General features: G+C 44.5%; 1 protein-coding gene across 2 annotated transcripts in view; it reads right to left on the reverse strand.

Moving 5' to 3' along the window:
- CNTN5 (contactin 5) overlaps positions 1-24,719 on the reverse strand; it is a 2,193,251-nt gene that overhangs the window by 468,359 nt on the left and 1,700,173 nt on the right. For both annotated transcript variants that reach the window (XM_073582945.1, XM_073582944.1), the window contains 2 exons: positions 7,387-7,568; positions 57-193 (listed from right to left, as the gene is read on the reverse strand). In XM_073582945.1, coding sequence (XP_073439046.1) covers positions 57-193; positions 7,387-7,568 — 319 coding nt within the window. The remainder of the gene's footprint in view (positions 1-56; positions 194-7,386; positions 7,569-24,719) is intronic.

The raw sequence follows: 24,719 nt of genomic DNA on the forward strand, positions 1-24,719 counted from the left end.
GTCTTTTGTGACAAGAAACAATCAAAAAATATATCATTAATTAAGGGACAGTGTACCTGGGGGAGCAGGGGGAGGCCGTTCATCAGCCAGCGGTATATGGGCCGAGGCTTTCCAGATGCCTTACACTCCCAGCGGAGTTGGTCTCCACTGTCTAACTGGGTGTCATTAATCTTCTCCATCCATTGTGGCTGAGCTAAGGCAGAGAAGAAAAAAAAAGAGAGAAATAAGCAAAAAAAAAAGAGTTTTAGTTTCCATATAAGTTATTGAGTAGGAATACATAAACCGGTGACAACCAAGAAAAAGAACCTGGCACAAAAAATGACATTGTAGGAAATGTTTCACAAGGACACCGGGAAGGTAGATGGATAATTCTATGTATAGTAGTTTTATCACCTGTCTGTTAATGGTTCTCCTAGTCTAGATAGATAGATAAAAGATAGAAAGATAAAAGATAGATAGATAGATAATATAGATAGATAGATAACAGATAGATAGATAGATAGATAATAGATAGATATGGGATGGATAGATAGATATGGGATAGATAGATAGATAGATAGATAGATAGATATGAGAAAGATAGATAGATAAAAAAGTATTTAGTCAGCCACCAATTGTGCAAGTTCTCCCACTTATAAAGATGAGAGAGGCCTGTAATTGACATCATAGGTAGACCACAACTATGAGAGTCAAAATGAGAAAACAAATCCAGAAAATCACCTTGTCTGATTTGGCAAGTTATAATTTGCAATTTATGGTGGAAAATAAGTATTTGGTCGCCTAAGAACATGCAAGATTTCTGGCTCTCACAGACCTGTAACTTCTTCTTTAAGAGGCTCCTCTGTCCTCCACTCAATACCATTATCTATCTCTGTCCTCCACTCATTATCTATCTATCTATCTATCTATCTATCTATCTATCTATCCATCTATCTATCTATCCATCCATCTATTCATCCATCTATTATATTTCTATCTATCCATCCATCTATCTATTATCTACAGTCATATGTTAAAGTTTGGGCACCCTATTAATGTTAACCTTTTTTCTTTATAACAATTTTGGTTTTTGCAACAGCTATTTCAGTTTCATATATCTAATAACTGATGGACTCAGTTATATTTCTGGATTCAAATGAGGTTTATTGTACTAACAGAAAATGTGCAATCTGTATTTAAACAAAATTTGACCGGTGCAAAAGTATGGGCACCTCAACATAAAAGTGACATTAATATTTCGTAGATCCTCCTTTTGCAAAAATAACAGCCTCTAGTCGCTTCCTGTAGCTATTAATGAGTTCCTGGATCCTGGATGAAGGTATTTGTGACCATTCCTTTTTACAAAACAATTCCAGTTCAGTTAAGTTTGATGGTCGCCGAGCATGGACAGCCCGCTTCAAATCATCCCACAGATGTTCAATGATATTCAGGTCTGGGGACTGGGATGGCCATTCCAGAACATTGTAATTGTTCCTCTGCATGAATACCTGAGTAGATTTGGAGCGGTGTTTTGGATCGTTGTCTTGCTGAAATATCCATCCCCTGCGTAACTTCAACTTCGTCACTGATTCTTGCACATTATTGTCAAGAATCTGCTGATACTGAGTTGAATCCATTTGACCCTCAACTTTAACAAGATTCCCGGTGCCGGCATTGGCCACACAGCCCCAAAGCATGATGGAACCTCCACCAAATTTTACTGTGGGTAGCAAGTGATTTTCTTGGAATGCTGTGTTTTTTAGCCTCCATGCATAACGCCTTTTTGTATGACCAAACAACTCAATCTTTGTTTCATCAGTCCACAGGACCTTCTTCCAAAATGTAACTGGCTTGTCCAAATGTGCTTTTGCATACCTCAGGCGACTCTGTTTGTGGCGTGCTTGCAGAAACGGCTTCTTTCGCATCACTCTCCCATACAGCTTCTCCTTGTGCAAAGTGCACTGTATTGTTGACCGATGCACAGTGACACCATCTGCAGCAAGATGATGCTGCCGGTCTTTGGAGGTGGTCTGTGGATTGTCCTTGACTGTTCTCACCATTCTTCTTCTCTGCCTTTCTGATATTTTTCTTGGCCTGCCACTTCTGGGCTTAACAAGAACTGTACCTGTGTTCTTCCATTTCCTTACTATGTTCCTCACAGTGGAAACTGACAGGTTAAATCTCTGAGACAACTTTTTGTATCCTTCCCCTGAAAAGCTATCTTGAATAATCTTTGTTTTCAGATCATTTGAGAGTTGTTTTGAGGAGCCCATGATGCCACGCTTCATAGGAGAATCAAATAGGAGAACTACTTGCAAGTGGCCACCTTAAATACCTTTTCTCATGATTTGATACACCTGGCTATGAAGTTCAAAGCTCAATGAGGTTACAAAACCAATTTAGTGCTTCAGGAAGTCAGTAAAAAGTAGTTAGGAGTGTTCAAATCAAGAAAATGATAAGGGTGCCCATACTTTTGCACCGGTCAAATTTTGTTTAAATGCAGATTGCACATTTTCTGTTAGTACAATAATGAATCCAGAAATATAACTGAGTCCATCAGTTATTAGATATATGAAACTGAAATAGCTGTTGCAAAAACCAAAATTGTTATAAAGGAAAAAGGTTAACATTAATAGGGGTGCCCAAACTTTTACATATGACTGTATCTATCTATCTAATGGATAGATGAGTACAAGTATAAATATGAGATCTAATCATAAAGACATGAAATTCATTGCGAGGTACAGAAGAAAATGATAGAATAAGATGTCTTTCGCAGGGGTGGAGGAATTTGTGGAGAGATTGTGGGATTTATGATTGAGGAGCCCATGGCGCGGTGTCCTTCACTCACCTGCGTGACCCCCGGTTATTTGCAGTCCATCACCTGCTCCAGATGCGCTGCCATGCATCTGTCACACTGAGCTATAAACGAGTCACTCTCTGAATCCCCGGCCAGGCCGGGCTTTTGTTTTATGTTCTCAGTCTTACAAGATCTACAAGGAGTTTTATTCCGCAGAGTGCTGTACTTCATGTAAAGGTCTTGTGAAGAAGAAAGACGGAGGCTGAGGTTTCAGTATATCCTTTGGTATTTAAATATATGGCTAGCTAAGAAAATCCCACGTCTAAGTGTCGCCCCTGTGTAGCAAAACTGTTCTTTAAGGAGGTCTTATCTCACAGCCACACATGTGAGTCTGCTGTACTGATAGGGGCAAGACAGTCATGAGGAGGGAAAGCAATCAAAAGGGAAATTAAGAAGAGGGATGAGCGCAAAGGATGTACGGTGCAATGAGGTGCGGGACGTATGGGACAAACGTGCATAACTATGAAATGACTAAATTCTGCCTTCTCACAGTCACCACTAGGTGGAGCTGCATACAGACATATTTGCTTGTACTGGGCTCAATGGAAGCAATGTAACCCTAAATGCAGTGAGCCCCCTCTGGTGTCGACTGCAGGTATTCAGAATTTTACAAGTTGGCTTAAAGGAAATCTGGCAGTAGGTATTTGCTACTCTATCTGATATCAGCATGATGTAGGGGCAGAGACGCTGATTCCAGCGATATATCACATACTGTACTTTTCCGGTCACTCCAGTCTTAATGAAAAACTGTTTTATCTTCTGCAGATCTAGCAGTTCTCTGAATGCTGAGAGCTGTTATAACCCCGCCCACACCACTGATTGTCAGCTTTCTGTGTACACTGTGCATAGGCAGAATGTTGCCAATAAGTGGAGGGAACATAGCTGGACAACATCGCAGCAAGCTTTTTAGTTCTCCAGTGATAATCTCCTGCTGAAAAAAAAATCTGTTTTTCATCAAAACTACAGCAAGCAGACTTGTAAGGGACATATCACTGGAATCTGGGATTCTGCCTCCACTTCATGCTAATTTCAGACTTGGTAGCAAAAGTCTGGCTACAAAAAGGGAATCTGTCAGTAGGTTGCTGCTACCCCAGCATGATGTATGGGCTGAGATGCTGATTACAGCAAAGTGTCACTTACTGGGCTCCTAGCTGCAGTTTTGATAAAATCACTGTTTTCTCTGCTGCAGATCTAGCAGTGCTCAGAATGCTGAACTTTGTATAGTTATGAAAGTCTGACGCACTCTTATTGGCTGAAGGGAGTCACGTGGCCGGATCTGGTTTGAGCACATATTTGGGAATAGGACCTATCCGGTATGGACCATGTGACTACTGACTGTATTCTTATTGGCTGAAGTGAGTCATGTGACCGGGCTTAGTTTGAGCATAGGATCTTGTGAGCGCAGGCGCAGTTGGTGTTTATGTTGATAAGCTCACGTGGGCAGGCTTTTGATGTGTATGTGCGCAGGTGCGATGTGTATGTGAAGTGCGGAATCTGCTTTTAAATCAGGTGCCACTTGTTATCATTGACCAATCACGGGAACTGAACTAATACTTAAGTGGGTTAGCCCCCTGCCAAGACACACCTCCTTGATGAAGCACAGTGAAACGCGCGTCGGGGCATGAGGGACGTTCCAGGAAGCATCTTGAGTACATGGTATGCTATTACACTCACGTTTATTGCATGGTATTGAGTTATGTGAGGTTTAGCATGGATATCTGACTGAGGGAATTTAGGAGGATATGACACCCCCATATAGCGGGATATGTCTGTGGATAGCCAGCTCACTAGTGTTAAAGTAAGCAAAATCGTGCTGATCCCTAATCATGTTAATTATGCTGAAACCCAACACATGGGAATGGATTAGCATAGCGAAATGTACTGTTTAATGATGCGTCTATGACTGTGTTGTCTCTCTTCATGGTCTAGCACCTTTTAACTTTTGGAATGTATTGTTATAAATAAAGATAACTTTTTTATATGCCATGGTGTGGAACCTTCTTTGATTTAGGAATATAGGTTACCACAAAAGGCGTTTATAGTTAATGTGTGGCACATTTCCCAGATTAGGAATGTTGCTAATTGTTTGGGCAACGTTGTGAATATTGTATTGGAGACTGGTGGACTTCCTCCAAGTCTACAGCATCCCTGGCGCCTCATTAGAGCTGTAAGTCCGGTGTGACATCGTGCATGTGTTGTGCTGCAACAATGTGGTGGGACTACTAATCAAAAGAGGCACCAGGAAAGGTAGTAAGAAGTTTGAAGGTCTCTGTTCTAGTGGCCACAGATTGCTGACGTGGACACTTGGCCAAAGTCCTGAGAATCATTTTGCGCAACTCTACCCCATAAACATTCAGGAATTTTCATGGGAAAGCTGAACCCTATTGATGCAGCTCTGTACATACTAAAGAGCCACCAACACCAATGTGACCGTTCCCTACTTCCATCCCATCCCCACTACACTGTGGCCATTCTCATTAGAGCAAATATTAATTTAAAGGGCTAATTTAGAAAAACTTAGCTTCAAATGCCCTGCTAAAAGTTAACAAATGGGTAAGCAAGGACCCCTATTCATGACCCTTATCTATTACCTGTAGCTAAATGGATTGCTGTAACCTCTTTCACTCTGGAGGACCTCAGTTTTGTAATACCTAATTTGTCCTCTGGAGGCGCTGCAGAGAAATTGAACACTTGCTTCTAAGCCCCTCTGAAGATGACAGATGATCAGTTTATCATCAGGAGACCCTTTTTAAGGGATATTCCAAGGAGGAAGATTCTTTTTGAACCCTTCCGTTTTGAGGATTATGTTCAATAATTTGGAATCTTTAGAATAGATTTTTTTTTACATTTTACTAAGTTCTAATGTGGCAGAAAATATCATCAGATGAACTTTGCTACGTGCTTATAGTAATGAGAAACAGCTGCAAAAATGTAATTCCACTTATGTGAGCAGAACATGAGATATAGCACAGCTAATAAAATATTGTTTTTGAGGCTTTTCTGTGATGGATGTCATCACAGCGCAGCATTGTTTTATCTGTCAGCACTGATTTCCTTCCAGGCAGTCACTATGCAATAATGTGGCTACACGTGTTGAAGGCCATGTCTTTTGTGTCACGTTTTCCGCAAGTGAATACAGAAATCTCAAGAGCAGTGGAGATCAAGGCTTTGTACAAGATGCGGGAACATCACATAACAGCACCAATGTTTTTCCAGAATTACAGTGAATTTTTGAATCACAGTGTATTTAACCCCTTAAAAATGTGACCCATCTTGGCTCCGATAGCGACAAGTCAGTTTGACAGTATTCGCGTTGACCAGATTCACTCGAGTTTGGCCAAGAAATTCAACTTGCTTCTAATTTATTTGATGCGACCCCAGACCCCAGTGTGTTTTCTCTTTTTAAATCATGACAACCCAAAACATCCAAATAACCCTGATCAAAAGTTCTCATACCCTGGTGATTTTGGCCTGATAACATGCACAGGAATTGATAATGCCAGTCAGCAGCGTTCAAACTGTGATTAACAAATGGAAAATCTGGGGCTCTGTAAAAACAAAACCACGGTCACGTAGACCAACAAAAATTTCGAACACAACTTCCAGGAAAATTGTTCGGGATGCAAAGAAAAACCCACAAATAACAACAGCTGAAATACTGGACTCTCTGAAAACTAGTGGTGTGGCTGTTTCAAGATGCACAATAAAGAGACACTTGAAGAAAAATAGGCTGCATGGTCGAGTCGACAGAAAAAAGCCATTACTGAGCAAATGCCACAAAGTATCTTGGCTACAATACGCAAAACAGCACGGAGACAACCCTCAAAACTCCTGGAACTAGGTAATTTGGAGTGATGACACCAAAATTGAACTATTTGACCACAACCATAAATGTTACATTTAGAGAGAGGTCAACAAGGCATATGATGAAAGGAATATCATTCCTACTGTAAAGCACGGAGGTGGATTGATAGTGTTTTGGGATGTGTGAGCTACAAAGGCACAGGAAACTTGATCAAAGTTGAAGGAAAGATGAATGCAGCACGTTATCAGCAAATACTGGAGGCAAATTTGCAATCATCAGCCCAGAAGCTGCACACGTGCTTGGACGTTCAAACATGGCAACAATCCAAAACACAAGGCCAAGTCGACTTGTCATTGGATACAGCAAAACAAAGTGATGATTCTGGAGTGGTCATCTCAGTCTCCTGACCTCAATATCATTGAGCCACTCTGGGGAGATCTCAAGCATGCAGGTCATGCTAGACAGCGCAGGAATTTACAGGAACTTCAAGCTGTCATTGATGTTAGAAGGTATTAACTTTTTTAAATATTTTTCCATGGGCATGAGTGCACGCAGCCAGGGATATGTAACACAATTCTGATACAGTCTATCCCAGTGTACCAGTTTTGTCCGTCACAGTTCTTTACACTCAAGTCCATATGATTTCATATCTTGACATTTATGTAACATATTGGAATAAATGTTATTTTCCAGTCCCCCTGTAAGCCAAAGGTGCAGTCGGCTTCCTTTTGCAGATACTTACTGTATACTTGTAATTGACCTCGGAATGCATTCTTTCCCCTCGAGTTCTCGGCTTTACATTCATATGTTCCAGCATCTTCCAGCTGAACGTTAGGAATCTCCAGAACGGCTTGTGATTTTCGTAGCCGCGCTTTACTGGGAATAAACCCGCTGACCTTCCTCCACGAGATGGTAGGTACCGGGCTGAAAAACACATAAACAACATACCAATGAAATAAAAGTTTGTTCTGTTGCCTGCTAATGTAAGCATTTTAAAGCCGAAAGTAGCGATAAAATGTGATCACGATTAGGGCCGGTGCGCCGCCGTGATATATTGCCCATTCCCGTAGGGAAACCTAAAATGGTAATAAGAGTTTAAGGCTTTTAGTGTTACTTTATCATGGTCTACAGATAATGAATATTGTATAGGTAACTGATAATTTAACAGCCTGATTTCTCTCAAAGTCACAGGTAACTAATGACTGCGGCGCGCTCCTGGAATGGAAAACTCGTTGGCTCAACATCCCGGTGCGAGGCTCGGATTATATAGGTCATTTAAAATCTTTATCATGAGTCCAAGTGACAAGTCTGGATTGAATTTTTGGTTTGTGTCGATATTTAGTTTATTAGAACTGTCTTAATACTTTAGTGGTTTTGTAGCAGGTTTAGAGGCTAATTTATCCCACAACCTTTTACAAGTGCAGCATAGGCAATATCCATGGTGGAGACTGTGTTTAGAGTACTGGTAGCTAGTCTAAATAATGTTATGAGTGAAGAGGGGTGAATATACAACCAAAACCCCTTAAACAAAATCCCCTTCTTTGTTAAAATCTGTATATATTGCCTTTTAAAAGAGAATCTGTCACAATATTTGCATGATGTAGGGGCAAAGACCATGATTCCAGTGATGTGTCACTTACTAGGCTGCTTGTTGCTGTTTTGATAAAATCACTGTTTTATCTACTGCAGATTCACTAGATCTGTGAATGCTGAGCACTATATAACCCCGCCCACACCACTGATTGGTAGCTGCTCATGCACAGTGTACACAGAAAGCTGCCAATCAGTGTTGGGGGGTGTGGTTGTACTACATCGAAGCAGGCCAAGTATCCTGTAGTGATAATTTCTTGCTGATAGAACAGTGATTTTATTAAGATCACGGCAAGCAGCCCAGTAAGTGAGATATAGCTGGAATCAGGGTATCTCCAACTACATCATGCTGCTGTCAGATTAGGTAGCAAAAATCTGCAGACAGATTCCCTTTAAGAAGGCTTCACTCTGTCGAGACCGGTGACCAAGAAATATTGCCCAGTATGGCCAGTGCTTTGTTTTTCTCAGAATAGCGACTGATAAATCTGTACTATCTTGGAACCAACAGGAAAGAGGAAGTCCTATGTAAATGACAAGGGGACAAGTTGATATTATGCTGCTCTTAGATTAGGTAGCAAAAATCTGGCAACAGATTCCCTTTAAGAGAAGTCAACTGACCAAGTAAAATACACTCCTCTACGTTGAAACTGCAACACCAAGAAGTCATTGAATTATGAAAATTCCGAGATGGAGACAGGTTACTGATATGAAAATACTGTGCCCTAAACCTGCTCCCATGGCTGCAGTGTCTCCAGACTTGTCTCCCATAGAGCACATATGGGACATCATTGGTCGGTGATTACACAGGAGCTGCCAGCGGCGGATCTTGATGAATTACCCAAGTGCATTCAGTACCTTCCTTAGACCACCAATAATGATCTCATTGATGGCGGCCAAGTCATGTAAGGGAATTTCTGCCTGTGGCGCTCATGCTCAACATTGAAAATATCGAAGTTTTGATTTTTTTGCTTCAATCCATCCTGTGATTTTCATAATTTTGCATCCTTTCAGTCTTGCAATTTCAATGTTGAGAAATGTCTAAACCCGATTGGTCCTCCAGTGTAAGAGTCACGCTTTCTAGCTCCTGCAGCGGTGGTCAGTATCCTATGTAATGAGCTGCAAACTATAATATTAGAAATCCCTCCCTTCTAGAGAACAAAAAAGAATTTTACTGTGATGATAAATGCAAAGTGGATTATTTTTAAAAAGTTTTCAAAACTTTTTAATGATTGGTTAATAAAGTATCTTTTAAGGACTGATTTTTTTGTATATGAGCCGTTGAATAATTAATCCAGAATTATATTTATTAAGAATTTTTGGATTATTTTTATAAGCACTTTGCACTTTTACTCACTTAAGATGATGAGAACAATCCTTTCAAAACACTGTGACTCCTCGGGGGAGGGTCTATGTCCGCCAGATTGATAGAAAGGGTTTTTTTTACACTCCTTAACTTTCAATTTAGGAAATAAATGAACATTTAAAAAAAAGTAAATCTGTGCCTTTAAGTTTTCCATGCAATAATTTGCCGGCGAGATGTAAATTGATGTTCAGGCCATTTGTATACGGCATTGCTAGTAAGAATCGAAGAGGAGGATTAATATCAAAAATAGTCTATGTCTGACGATAAAACAATACGGCAATATACAAATAAATAAAAAAATAAATAAAATGACTCATTATAATGGCCAAGGGAATGTTAATGTCGGTGAATAGTTAGGAACTGTCTACGTAAATCCTTTGGAAAGTTCTCAAAAAAACGTTGTGGCCAAAGGCTTTATTTAGTGTGAGGGCCGCAGAAAACTTTGCTGATTCAAACTGAGGGAAATCAATAATGCATAGACGGAAGAGAGATGATGATTTAAGTGAAATACATTAACTTTTACCTTTACCATGTGAGGCTCAATATCGTTCAGGAATGATAATGGGATGATTTTTTTCTACCAGTGTTACATTTGCTTCTCTAAGAGTTTAAAAAGGGCAAGTTTTATACGGGTTGTAGAAGTTCAAGGAGGAAACATTTGTGATCGAATCCAAACTACAGAAAACAGAAATTACCATTAACGAGCAAGTCAGAAAGCAATGAGAAAAGGGTGATAAAATAATACGTAAGATGTCTGTCTGCTAATTTCATGGGTCCAGTCCCCAAATATGTGATTAAATAATTCTAAATCTATCTCATATCTATCTATCTGCCTTATATCTACAGATGAGTCTTTTCTTACTTTTGCTCTTGCCGTTTCTTGATATTTGTAGCACGATATTACTTTAGAAAACAAAGGGAGCTACACTTTCACAAGTGTTCATTCTATATGTGTCTATATACGTCACCCAGTGGTTGTAAGTGATGTGGAATGTCTTCTGTTGAAGTGTTGCTACTCTATTGCGATATTGTAGTGGATTTTCATCAGGAAAAATTGGCGTCCACTCCTTAACCAAATTCACATCTATCTGAGATGAAAGGACCACTTTGTGGAACCCCAATCCATGCTCCAGGTCGGTGCTCTCTGGGTGTAGAGCTAAGTGAATTTATTTACTCTATAGGAGTGTTCCCCAACTCCAGTCCTCAAGAGTCACCAACGGATCATGTTCTCAGGATTTCCTTAGAATTGCACAAGTAATAATTCCATCACTAATGCAATACCAAGGGAATCCTGAAAACATGACCTGTTGGTGATTCTTGGGGACTAGAGTTGGAGAAAACTTCTCTACAGGATCCAAGGCTCAACCTATGATTAACCAGGCTGACAACAAGTTACCTGTAGGGATGAGCAGATGTTTGGATTTGTCGTTGGTTGACTGAACTTTCGGCCAAAGTTTAGGTACCAAATTTCTACCCAAACTTGAACCTGAACCCCATAGACTTAAACAAGCACCTGAACTTTGAACACTAAATCGGACTTCCTGGGAGAATTCCATGTTCGGAGTTCAGCACCGTCCGGTACGAGAACCCCGAACTTTACAGTTCGGGTTCTCTCATCTCTAGTTAACTGTGCCACACAGTTGACATTATGCCAGGTGGAAAAAGATCATGGCAGCTCAGGACATTTGAGCAGCTCCTCATAAGAAAAAACGAACAGCACTCCATCCGGGTGAAGATTAAGTATCTTATGACATCTTTATTCTGCCAAATGCAATGTTTCGACCCCTAAGGGTCTTTTTCAATGCAAAGACCCTTAGGGGTTGAAACTTTGCATTTGGCAGAACAAAGATGTCATTGATACTTTATCTTCACCCGGATGGAATGCTGTTCATTTTTTCTTATGATGGTTTGCTCTCCAATTGGGTCATAGGACTTTTGAACCTGCATTCTGATGATTGAGTGCTGCTGGCTGTACCTTTTCTATTTTGGACTATTTGAGCAGCTCCTGTCCATGACCAGAGACCACCCACCTGGCCCGTGAACCGGACTTGTGCTAAGAAATCTGCATATTTCTATTGTCTATCTTAACTTCAGGGCCCATCATCTCGGGACCGGTACAGATCTCATCATTGTCTGGTTCATGTGTTTATCACTTATCTAAGAATATTATCATTAGTAAGTCGTATTACCCAATATATAAATTAATACATACAGAAAAGTAAACAAATGCAGATAGATAAAACATTCTGAAGTTACATAAGAGTCACTGCCTCATGTGCGGAGACAGAAGACAGAGAGAATAAATAATATCTGGTTATCACAATGCTTTCTTGTACTTGTGTCATCCTTGGCAGCATTCTTCTATCCCACAGCAGTGTTATTAAAGCCTTTGTTACTTTCAGAATAGGAGGTGAGGTGTCTGTCACATTAAATCACTCTCCCCACTGAGCGCTCTATTTAAAAGTGATCCGTGTGCCGACGGTCTGTAGGTGGGAGGACTCCATATACCAGACAATCGGCACAAAGATGCCAACGATTCGCTGGCTGCAGATGAGACAACCGGTAGGGGCTCCGATTCAAGGAAATATATCCAAGAGACAACAAAGTCTACAAAGAACAATAACAACAACAGAAATGAGTCAATTTCTCCATTTCTTTTCTTTTACATCTCAACAAAGACTGGTGAAATCTTTAAAGATTTTCTTTATTATTATTCATTTCCCGGAGACTTAATTAGGAAATAGTCCCTTTGTTTATTTGGCTGAAAACACGTCTGTCATGAGCAGCATCCAGACAGTGGCGGGTGAGAAATATATGACAACTGTGAGGCTGATTGCTTGAAATATTTCTCCTATTTTGATCAGGATTCATTCATTGAATATTTAAAATAAGAATCATGGCAGATTTGTCTGACAACTAAAGTGAGAGTAATCCGGAAGATAGTGATGTGTAGTAGTATGTCTATTGTATGCTAAAGTATTTGCAGCAAAAATAGAAATATCCAGGAATTGTTGCTAGAGAAAGTTACGGAAACTGTGACTGAACCCCATTGGAGCTTACAGAACCAGTGCGAACAGAGTCTTGCACCTAGTACCTTGTACTGAACATGGACTTCTCACGGAAGTCTGAGTTACTGGTTGGGTTCGGCATCCTGACCAAAGCTTGTTGAAAGGCTTCAGCGCAGCTAATCAACAAGCTTTCTGCTGTGGGCACTTCCACAAGTATTGGCATGGCTGTGATTGGCCGGGGCGCAATGTGACAAAAATTATTATAAAAAAAGATAGACACCCCCATTACTAACTCATCAGTAAAAATAAACACAAAACGGACAGTCCTTTATTTATTAGAAACTCTCCCAGATAATTACCTTCTTTCACAAACGTATTCAAACTCCCACGCTGGTCCGCCGTATTCCACATCAAGGTCTCACAACAAGCCTCATCCACAATTCCATCCCACGCTGGTCCGCCGTATTCCACATCAAGGTCTCACAACGAGCCTCATCCACAATTCCATCCCACGCTGGTCCGACGTATTCCACATCAAGGTCTCACAACAAGCCTCATCCACAATTCCATCCCACGCTGGTCCGCCGTATTCCACATCAAGGTCTCACAACGAGCCTCATCCACAATTCCATCCCACGCTGGTCCGACGTATTCCACATCAAGGTCTCACAACGAGCCTCATCCACAATTCCAGCATACAGAGCCGGACGGGGCTTCTTAGGCACTAACTGGAGCAGACGCTGCCTGGGCTTGCAGCAATACCCTGCAGTTTCTGTAACCTCCAGTTACGTCAGTAAGGTTACCACTTACCGCCGGTCAGAGCCACTATGCTTCAACGTGGGCAACAGTGGCTTTAATTGGAGGGTTACCCTACTGATGTCACTGTCTGTCACAGCCAATAGTTCCTACACTGTACTCTGTGTGACTGTGTGTGAACCTGCAGCGGCCTGTGATACCCAACGGCTATCACACGGTGACTTCAGTAAGTCTACCACCAGTTAGAGGCACTGTGCTACAACATGGGAAACAGTGGATTTAACTGAGGGTAGCCCTACTGATGTCTCCGCCGGTCACAGCCGCTAATTCCGATGCTGCCATGTGTGTGACAGAATGTGAACCCACAGCAACAGGGCTGTGGAGTCGGTAAGCCAAACCTGCGACTCCGACTTCTCAATTTCCCTTACACTGACTCTAACTCCGACTCCCACATATATTGCTTATATTTAAGTGAAAAATTTATTGTAGTATAATGTGAACATCAGACATTTAATCATTTTTATGGTACAATAATCAAGATACTTAGATAGAACATAATATCTATTTATTGGAATACAACTTTAGAACACAAAAAACTGTAATAAATTGTAAATATGTAATACACTATATAATATCGATTACATATACTGTATAAGTACAGACCAAAAGTTTGGACACACCTTCTCGTTCAAAGAGTTTTCTTTATTTTCATGACTATAAAAATTGTAGATTCACTCTGAAGGCATCAAAACTATGAATTACCACATGTGGAATTATATAATTACCAAAAAAGTGTGAAACAACTGAAAATATGTCTTAAATTCTAGGTTCTTTAAAGTAGCCACCTTTTGCTTTGATTACTGCTTTGCACACTATTGGCATTCTCTTGATGAGCTTCAAGAGGTAGTCACCGGAAATGGTTTTCACTTCACAGGTGTGCCCTGTCAGGTTTATTAAGTGGGATTTCTTGCCTTACAAATGGGGTTGGGACCATCAGTTGTGTTGTGCAGAAGTCTGGTGAATACACAGCTGATAGTCCTACTGAATAGACTGTTAGAATTTGTATTATGGCAAGAAAAAAGCAGCTGAGTAAAGAAAAACGAGTGGCCATCATTACTTTAAGAAATGAAGGTCAGTCAGTCCGAAAAAATGGGAAAACTTTGAAGAACCTAGAATATAAGACATACAGTATTTTCAGTTGTTTCACACTTTTTTGTTAATTATATAATTCCACATGTGTTAATTCATAGTTTTGATGCCTTCAGAGTGAATCTATGTTAGCATGGCTGGTCTGGAGCTGGAATCTCCCAGAGTGGACCCTCTGGGCCGTGGCACTGAGGGGCCCCGGGCAAGCTGCCTGGTGGAACCGACCCCTATATAGGGACCGTTAGGAGCAGGCCCAGGGGTTCGAGTACCACGGTAGCCGGTACCGAGAGGGGCGGCTCAGGATGGACTGGAGTAGGATTGTGGGACTGAAGAGTAGATGACAGAACAGAGCTGGAACACAGGGGACATGAGTGGAGTAAGACTGTAGACTGGAACATGGAGGGATGGCTGGTGCAGGAACACAGGAGACAGGATTAGAGGAGAACGGAAGGGCTGGAGCAGGATGGAACTGGAACACCGGAGGCAGGACTGGAGAAGGACGGAAGGACTGGAGCAGGTTGGAACAGGAACACTGGAGGCAGGACTGGAGTAGGACGGCAGGACTGCAGCAGGATAGAACAGGAACACCGGAGGCAGGACTGTAGTAGGACGGAGTAAGCACCGGAGGCAGGACTGCGGAATACAGCAGGGCACTCAGATAACAGGACTGAGAGGCTGCTGCAGGGAGCAGACGAAAACGGGACTGCAGAGAGCACACGATGAAGCGAGGCCCAGTGTGCTAGGAAACACAACGATCAGGCGCCTCCCTCAGGGGGAAGCGGCCTGATATGCTGCTGTCTGGTCTGCCATTGGTCAGGGGGTGCTTCCGGGTCAGGGCATAGCCGGAGCGCAAGAAGCAGAAGGGAGGCGTGTCCACGGGCTATGGCGCATGCGCATTGCATGCAAAGACGCAGTCGGCCGCGCACCTGTCAGAGGTGACCACCGTGGCTGTCGGGCGGCGAGGGGCTGCAGCGTGGGAGCGATGGCCGGGTGAGTATGCAGAGAAGGTGTGACAGTACCCGATCCCCTAAGCCGCCCTCCCCGGAGATTATCAAGAAATCTCTTGAGGATACGAGGAGCATTGATATTATCCCGAGGTTCCCAGGATCTCTCCTCAGGAACAAAGCCCTTCCAGTCAACAAGAAAAAATGTCCTACCTCTAACCTTCTTCATGGCGATAATGTCCTCCACTTCAAAGGCATCATCGGCACCCACCGGCTGAGGACTGGAATCAGGCAAGGAGTGGAAGCGATTCAGCACCACAGGTTTCAGTAGAGAGACGTGGAAGGTGTTCGGGACCCGGAGCGTAGCAGGCAACCTCAATTTGTAGGCGACTTCGTTGATATGTCCAAGAATTTCAAACGGACCAATGTAGCGTGGCCCCAACTTGTAGGAAGGCAGTATCAACTGGATGAATTTGGACGAGAGCCAGACCTTGTCCCCAACACGATAGGGTGGAGGATCCAATCTCTTCTTGCCGGCATAATTCTTCATCCGATCAGCGGACTTCTTGAGAGACGTGTTGGTCTCGGCCCAAATCTTGGAAAATTCGGAGGATAAAGCGTTGGCCGTGGGTACCTCGGAGGCAGGGGTTATCGGAAGAGGAACACCAGGATGTCTGCCGAACACAATGAAAAATGGAGACTTAGCTGAGGACTCGCCAGCATGGTTGTTGTAAGCGAACTCTGCCCAGGGAAGTAAGTCAATCCAATCGTTCTGGTGGGCGTTGGAGAAATGACGTAGGTACCCAGTCAACGTCTGGTTGGTATGCTCCACCTGCCCATTGGACTGTGGATGGTAGGCCGAGGAGAAGTCAAGGGAAACGTTCATGAGCTTACAAAGTGATCGCCAGAACTTGGAGGTGAACTGAACCCCTCAGTCTGACGCAATGCATTGAGGTAGTCCATGGAGTCTGAAGATTTGGTGAAGACCTTGGCCAGCTCCGGAGTCGAGGGGAGACCAAGCAGAGGGGTGAAGTGGGCCATCTTGGAAAAACGATCCACCACCACCAAGATGACTGTGCAGCCAGAAGAACAGGGTAGGTCAGTGATGAAATCCATGGCGTTTTTTTCCAAAGGAACCACAGAAACAGGCAACGGTAGCAACAAGCCGGACAGAGGTCTTTATGGCACTTTGTTTTTTGCACAGGATAGACAAGAAGCCAAAAAATCGAGTACATCTTGGCAAAGCGTGGGTCACCAGTAGTGACGCGCAATAAGATCCAGGGTCTCATTAGTCCCAGCATGGCCGGACAGTTTGGAGGAGTGCCGCCATAGGAGGACTTTTCGCTTGAGGTTCTCAGGCACAAGCATTTTGCCAGTGTTAGGAACAGCGGAATGCACTAAATAAAAATAATAATAAAGTGTGTTCGCTGCTCGGGGTCCACCGTGCAGTAGGTGATATAACCACTGCTAAGTGGTGGCAGGAGCAATAAGGCGGTAATGCGCACAGGGTTAAACGTCACCCAAGTGTGCAGAGCAATCTCTGTTAAGTCACAGAGATGCCAAATAAACAAAAATACAAAGAAAGAGCCTGTTGAGGTCACAGTACTGAGTATCAATACACACACGGTATCTGGTCACAGGAGTAGCCCAAGACGGCTGCGCTACGTCCGTCTAGACCTACCATGTCTACACTTACAGCTAAGTGGACGCTAAGGAGAGCTGCTACTGCAGCGCGGCGTGGACACTGCCGCCAAACGTCAAAGCTATGACGCAAGCGCAATGTCGGACACTAGCAGCTGTGGATGTTGCAGCAGAGGAGCGCTGGCGCTGATTCTAACTCAGTCCCTAACCACATACGTAATATCAGAGGGAAGGGGTTTTACAATGAGTCATTCACCAGAATCATACATCCGTCCTCATACACACAGCAGCAAGTAAGTCTATACTAGCGCATGGCGGAAAAGCCATGCGCGCCTTTTATAGCAGCCAGGACCTTCTGCAAGCCTCCAGATCTCTGAGATGGACAAATGAGATCTGGAGCAGGACCTGAGCACATGACTCCGATCTCCAATGGGAGATCGTCCCATGAGCATGCTCAGTAGGAGGGCAGAAGGACTTAGCCTCAGGAGAGATTTGCTGCAAGGCAATCTCCTCTGCAATCTCCTCTGCAGTAGGTAAACAGCAGGAGACTGCAGAATGTGAGGGTCTGGATCCCTGTGGAGTAAACACAGAAATCCGACGCCTAACAGCCAGGAGGAGGAGCAAGCCAATTCACTGGAGCCACTGTGATGATCCTAGTGGGGTCAATGATATGTGAGGGTTCCTCCGTGGTTTCGTGTGGCTGGAAGACCCTGGACAGAGTGTTGGCTTTGGTATTTTTGCTGCCGGGACGGAAACGGAGCTCGAAGTCAAATCGGGTGAAAAACAAGGACCATCTGGCCTGACGTGGGTTGAGTCTCTGGGCAGACAGGAGATAGGCCAGATTCTTGTGATCCGAGAAGATGACAAAGGGATGGACAGCTCCTTCCAGGAGGTGATGCCACTCCTCCAAGGCCAACTTGATGGCCAGAAGTTCCTGGTCGCCGATCAAGTAGTTACACTCGGATGGAGAAAAGGCCTTCGAGAAGAAGCCACAAGGGTGCAGACGACCGGAGGCGGATCTCTGGGACAATACTGCCCCGGCCCCTTTCGAGGAAAACGTCCACCTCGAGTACAAATGGTCGGTTGCTCTCCATGCCATGCAGGACCGGAGCCGTGGAGAAAGCCCATTTTAGGGTCAGAAAAGCCTCTTCAGCCTCCAGAGACCAATCCTTGGGAGTAGTCCCTTTACGGGTGAGAGCAGAAATAGGTCTTGTGATTGCGGAAAAGTGAGAGATGAATTGCCGGTAATAATTGGCGAATCCAAGAAATCGTTGTATAGCCCTTACCCCGATGTGGCGAGGCGATTTGAGAATGGCAGACAACTTCTCAGGGTCCATACTTAGTCCAGTGTTAGAGATAATGTATCCTAGAAACGGCAGGGAGGTCTGTTCAAAGAGACATTTCTTAACCTTCGCATACAGGCGGTTCTCCCGAAGATGCTGTAACACCAAGCGGACATTCTGTAGGATGAGAGATCCGGCGAGAAGACGAGGATGTCGTCCAAGTACACGACCACACAGGAGTACAAGAAGTCCCGGAAGATCTCATTGATGAACTCTTGAAACACCGCAGGAGCATTACAGAGACCAAAGGGCATGACTAGGTACTCGTAATGGCCATCTCGAGTGTTGAAGGCTGTCTTCCACTCGTCTCCAGCACGGATATGGACCAGATTATAGGCTCCTCTGAGGTCCAGCTTGGAGAAGACCCGGGCTCCTCTGAGACGGTCAAACAGCTCCGCAATGAGTGGAAGAGGGTACCTGTTCTTGATGGTAATTTCATTCAAGCCCCTATAGTCTATGCACGGCTGTAGAGTTCCGTCCTTCTTTTTGACAAAGAAAAACCCGGCTCCTGCGGGCGACGAGGATTTCCTTATAAAACCTTTGGCGAGGTTCTCCCGGACGTATTCGGACATGGCTGTGGTCTCAGCGGGAGACAGGGGGTAGATTCTGCCCCTTGGAGGGTTTGAACCAGGAACAAGTTCAATTGGGCAGTCAAAAGGCCGGTGTGGAGGAAGGACCTCCGCTTCCTTCTTATCAAAGACATCGGCGTAGGAACTGTAGGCTGGAGGGAGACCTGGAAGGTCTGGGGGTGACCGGGGAGCGGCTGCCAGGCGGACAGGAGTCAGACAGTGAGCTTGGCACGGGTGCCCTCAGTGGAGTATCTCCCCAGAAGACCAGTCGAGAACAGGCTGGTGAGTCCTTAACCATGGGAGACCGAGTAGAATGGCATGGGCCAGCTTAGGCAAAACGTAAAAGGCTATCTTCTCTCAATGTAAGGCACCGACTTGCAACTCCACTTCTTCAGTGACCAAGGCGATGGTCACCTGTAGCGGTTTTCCATCCACCGCGGCAATCTGGAGAAGGTTAGATAGAGCAACCATGGGAATTTGGTATTTGTCCACCTCTTCTGGCTGAATAAAGCTACCTGCCGAGCCGAATCCACGTAGGCCACCTCGGACCCACGTCTCTCCCCTGAAACCAGAAGCACAGAAATAGTATGAGGTTGAGGGATCATCGTCACCTAAGGAGGCCTCACTTACCTGACCTAGGCGGAGGAGTTCCCCTGTCTCTTAGGACAGGTGCGGATATAGTGCGATGAAGCTCCGCAAGGCACAGACCTTGTGCCCACCTCTCTTGCTGACGCAACTCGGCCAAATTGAGACGGTCTATCTGCATGGGCTCGACCAAGGAGGAAGAAGAAGACCCGGCCGAACTAGGACTGGCAGAACAGGTGAGAAAGGGAGCTGGCCTGGTGGATTTCCTGTCTCTCGCTGACTCCTGAGCGCGCTCCTGGAAGTGTAGGTCAATGTGGGTAGCCAGAGAGATAAGGTCCTCTAAGGTGGTCGGGGTATCTCGACTTGCGAGATCATCTTTTATTCTGCCTGAAAGACCGCGCCAGAACGCCCCTACCAAAGCCATGTTATTCCAGCCGAGCTCGGAGGTGATAGTGCGAAAGCAGATAGCGTACTGACCGACCATGAGAGAACCCTGATGTAGGTTAAAGAGTGATTCGGTGAGAGCAGTTAACCGACCCGGCTCATCGAAGACCCTGCAAAAAGTATCCAAGAAAACCGGAAGACTTGAGACAACGGGATCGTCATGTTCCCAGAGGGGATTCAACCAGGACAGGGCCTCCCCCTCCAGATGGGACATAATGAAGGCTACTTTGGCCCGGTCAGAGGGATATTGCTGTGGCAACAAGCAGCCCCTGCAGAGCTTAGGATCCCCAGTGTAGCAAGGCGGTTTGGCAAGGCGGGAGGCATCGGGAGAGCTGTAGGAGCGGAGAGAGGAGTCAGAGCTGTGGCGGCAGAGTGTAGAGCCGACAAGCGGCTATCAAAGGAGGCCATGTGAGACAAAATATGGGCTTGAGTATTATGTTGCTGGACCAGCTCCTGTTGAAGACTGGCCAGTAAAGTGGCAGTTCCAGGATCGGCCACCTGCAGGGCCGACAAATGGGTGTCCATAGACTTCATGACAGACATAATGCGTCCCTGATTCTCCCGCAGGAAGAGTAACTCTTTCTGGGTAACAGCAGTAGTACCGGCAGAGTCCATGGCCTGATCGTACTGTTATCGTGGCTGGTCTGGAGCTGGAATCTCCCAGAGTGGACCCTCTGGGCCGTGGCACCGAGGGGCCCGGGCAAGCTGCCAGGTGGAACCGACCCCTATATAGGGACCGTTAGGAGCAGGCCCAGGGGTTCGAGTACCACGGTAGCCGGTACCGAGAGGGGCGGCTCAGGATGGACTGGAGTAGGATTGTGGGACTGAAGAGTAGATGACAGAACAGAGCTGGAACACAGGGGACAGGAGTGGAGTAAGACTGTAGACTGGAACGTGGAGGGATGGCTGGTGCAGGAACACAGGAGACAGGATTAGAGGAGAACGGAAGGGCTGGAGCAGGATGGAACTGGAACACCGGAGGCAGGACTGGAGTAGGATGGAAGGACTGGAGCAGGATGGAACAGGAGCACTGGAGGCAGGACTGGAGTAGGACGGCAGTACTGGAGCAGGATGGAACAAGAACACCGGAGGCAGGACTGTAGTAGGACGGAGGGAGCACAGGAGGCAGGACTGCGGAATACAGCAGGGCACTCGGATAACAGGACTGAGAGGTTGCTGCAGGCAGCAGACGAGAATGGGACTGCAGAGAGCACACGATGAAGCGAGGCCCAGTGTGCAAGGAAACACAACGATTAGGCGCCTCCCTCAGGGGGAAGAGGCCTGATATGTCCCTGTCTGGTCTGTCATTGGTCAGGGGGTGCTTCCGGGTCAGGGCATAGCCGGAGCACAAGAAGCAGAAGGGAGGTGCGGCCGCGGCCTATGGCGCATGCGCATTGCATGCAAAGATGCCGTTGGCGCGCACCTGTCAGAGGTGACTGCCGTTGCTGTCGGGCGGCGAGGGGCTACGGCGTGGGAGCGATGGACGAGTGAGTATGCAGAGACGGTGTGACAATCTACAATTTTCATAGTCATGAAAATAAAGAAAACTCTTTGAATGAGAAGGTGTGTCCAAACTTTTGGTCTGTACTATATATATATATACAGTATATATATATATATACAGTCATGGCCAAAAGTATTGACACCCCTGAAATTCTGTCCGATAATATTCAGTTTCTTCCTGAAAATGATTGCAAACACAAATTCTTTGGTATTATTATCTTCATTTAATTTGTCTTAAATGAAAAAACACAAAAGAGAATGAAGCAAAAAGCAAAACATTGATCATTTCACACAAAACTCCAAAAATGGGCAGGACAAAAGTATTGGCACCCTCAGCCTAATACTTGGTTGCACAACCTTTAGCCAAAATAACTGCGACCAACCGCTTCTGGTAACCATCAATGAGTTTCTTACAATGATCTGCTGGAATTTTAGACCATTCTTCTTTGGCAAACTACTCCAGGTCCCTGATATTTGAAGGGTGCCTTCTCCAAAGTGCCATTTTTAGATCTCTCCACAGGTGTTCTATGGGATTCAGGTCTGGACTCATTGCTGGCCACCTTAGAAGTCTCCAGTGCTTTCTCTCAAACCATTTTCTAGTGCTTTTTGAAGTGTGTTTTGGGTTATTGTCCTGCTGGAAGACCCATGACCTCTGAGGTAGACCCAGCTTTCTCACACTGGGCCCTAAATTATGCTGCAAAATTTGTTGGTAGTCTTCTGACTTCATAATGCCATGCACATGGTCAAGCAGTCCAGTGCCAGAGGCAGCAAAGCAACCCCAAAACATCAGGGAACCTCCGCCATGTTTGACTGTAGGGACCGTGTACTTTTCTTTGAATGCCTCTTTTTTCTCCTGTAAACTCTATGTTGATGCTTTTGCCTTAAAAGCTCTACTTTTGTCTCATCTGACCAAAGAACATTCTTCCAAAATGTTTTAGGCTTTTTCAGGTAAGTTTTGGCAAACTCCAGCCTGGCTTTTTTATGTCTCGGGGCAAGAAGTGGAGTCTTCCTGGGTCTCCTACCATACAGTCCCTTTTCATTCAGATGCCGACGGATAGTACGGGTTGACACCGTTGTACCCTCGGACTGCAGGGCAGCTTGAACTTGTTTGGATGTTAGTGGAGGTTCTTTATCCAACATCCGCACAATCTTGCGTTGAAATCTCTTGTCAATTTTTCTTTTCCGTCCACATCTAGGGAGGTTAGCCACAGTGCCATGGGCTTTAAACTTCTTGATGACACTGCGCACGGTAGACACAGGAACATTCAGGTCTTTGGAGATGGACTTGTAGCCTTGAGATTGCTCATGCTTCCTCACAATTTGGTTTCTCAAGTCCTCAGACAGTTCTTTGGTCTTCTTTCTTTTCTCCATGCTCAATGTGGTACACACAAGGACACAGGACAGAGGTTGAGTCAACTTTAATCCATGTCAACTGGCTGCAAGTGTGATTTAGTTAGTGCCAACACCTGTTAGGTGCCACAGGTAAGTTACAGGTGCTGTTAATTACACAAATTAGAGAAGCATCACATGATTTTTCGCACAGTGCCAATACTTTTGTCCACCCTCTTTTTTATGTTTGGTGTGGAATTATCTCCAATTTGGCTTTAGGACAATTCTTTTTGTGTTTTTTCATTTAAGACAAATTAAATGAAGATAATAATACCAAAGAATTTGTGTTTGCAATCATTTTCAGGAAGAAACTGAGTATTATCTGACAGAATTGCAGGGGTGTCAATACTTTTGGCCATGACTGTATATATATATATATATATATATATATATATATAGTGGGGAAAAAAAGTATTTAGTCAGTCAGCAATAGTGCAAGTTCCACCACTTAAAAAGATGAGAGGCGTCTGTAATTTACATCATAGGTAGACCTCAACTATGGGAGACAAACTGAGAAAAAAAAATCCAGAAAATCAGATTGTCTGTTTTTGTTTCATTTTATTTGCATATTATGGTGGAAAATAAGTATTTGGTCAGAAACAAGCAATCAAGATTTCTGGCTCTCACAGACCTGTAACTTCTTCTTTAAAAGTCTCCTCTTTCCTCCACTCATTACCTGTAGTAATGGCACCTGTTTAAACTTGTTATCAGTATAAAAAGACACCTGTGCACACCCTCAAACAGTCTGACTCCAAACTCCACTATGGTGAAGACCAAAGAGCTGTCAAAGGACACCAGAAACAAAATTGTAGCCCTGCACCAGGCTGGGAAGACTGAATCTGGAATAGCCAACCAGCTTGGAGTGAAGAAATCAACTGTGGGAGCAATAATTAGAAAATGGAAGACATACAAGACCACTGATAATCTCCCTCGATCTGGTGCTCCACGCAAAATCCCACCCCGTGGGGTCAGAATGAACACAAGAACGGTGAGCAAAAATCCCAGAACCACGCGGGGGGACCTAGTGAATGAACTGCAGAGAGCTGGGACCAATGTAACAAGGCCTACCATAAGTAACACACTACGCCACCATGGACTCAGATCCTGCAGTGCCAGACGTGTCCCACTGCTTAAGCCTGTACATGTCCGGGCCCGTCTGAAGTTTGCTAGAGAGCATTTGGATGATCCAGAGGAGTTTTGGGAGAATGTCCTATGGTCTGATGAAACCAAACTGGAACTGTTTGGTAGAAACACAACTTGTCGTGTTTGGAGGAAAAAGAATACTGAGTTGCATCCATCAAACACCATACCTACTGTAAAGCATGGTGGTGGAAACATCATGCTTTGGGGCTGTTTCTCTGCAAAGGGGCCAGGACGACTGATCCGGGTACATGAAAGAATGAATGGGGCCATGTATCATGAGATTTTGAGTGCAAACCTCCTTCCATCAGCAAGGGCATTGAAGATGAAACGTGGCTGGGTCTTTCAACATGACAATGATCCAAAGCACACCGCCAGGGCAACGAAGGAGTGGCTTCGTAAGAAGCATTTCAAGGTCCTGGAGTGGCCTAGCCAGTCTCCAGATCTCAACCCTATAGAAAACCTTTGGAGGGAGTTGAAAGTCCGTGTTGCCAAGCGAAAAGCCAAAAACATCACTGCTCTAGAGGAGATCTGCATGGAGGAATGGGCCAACATACCAACAACAGTGTGTGGCAACCTTGTGAAGACTTACAGAAAACGTTTGACCTCTGTCATTGCCAACAAAGGATATATCACAAAGTATTGAGATGAAAT

This window comes from Dendrobates tinctorius, unplaced genomic scaffold (assembly GCF_039654945.1).
Source record: "Dendrobates tinctorius isolate UK_male_01 unplaced genomic scaffold, ASM3965494v1 ptg000075l, whole genome shotgun sequence".
NCBI classification, from domain to species: domain Eukaryota; kingdom Metazoa; phylum Chordata; class Amphibia; order Anura; family Dendrobatidae; genus Dendrobates; species Dendrobates tinctorius.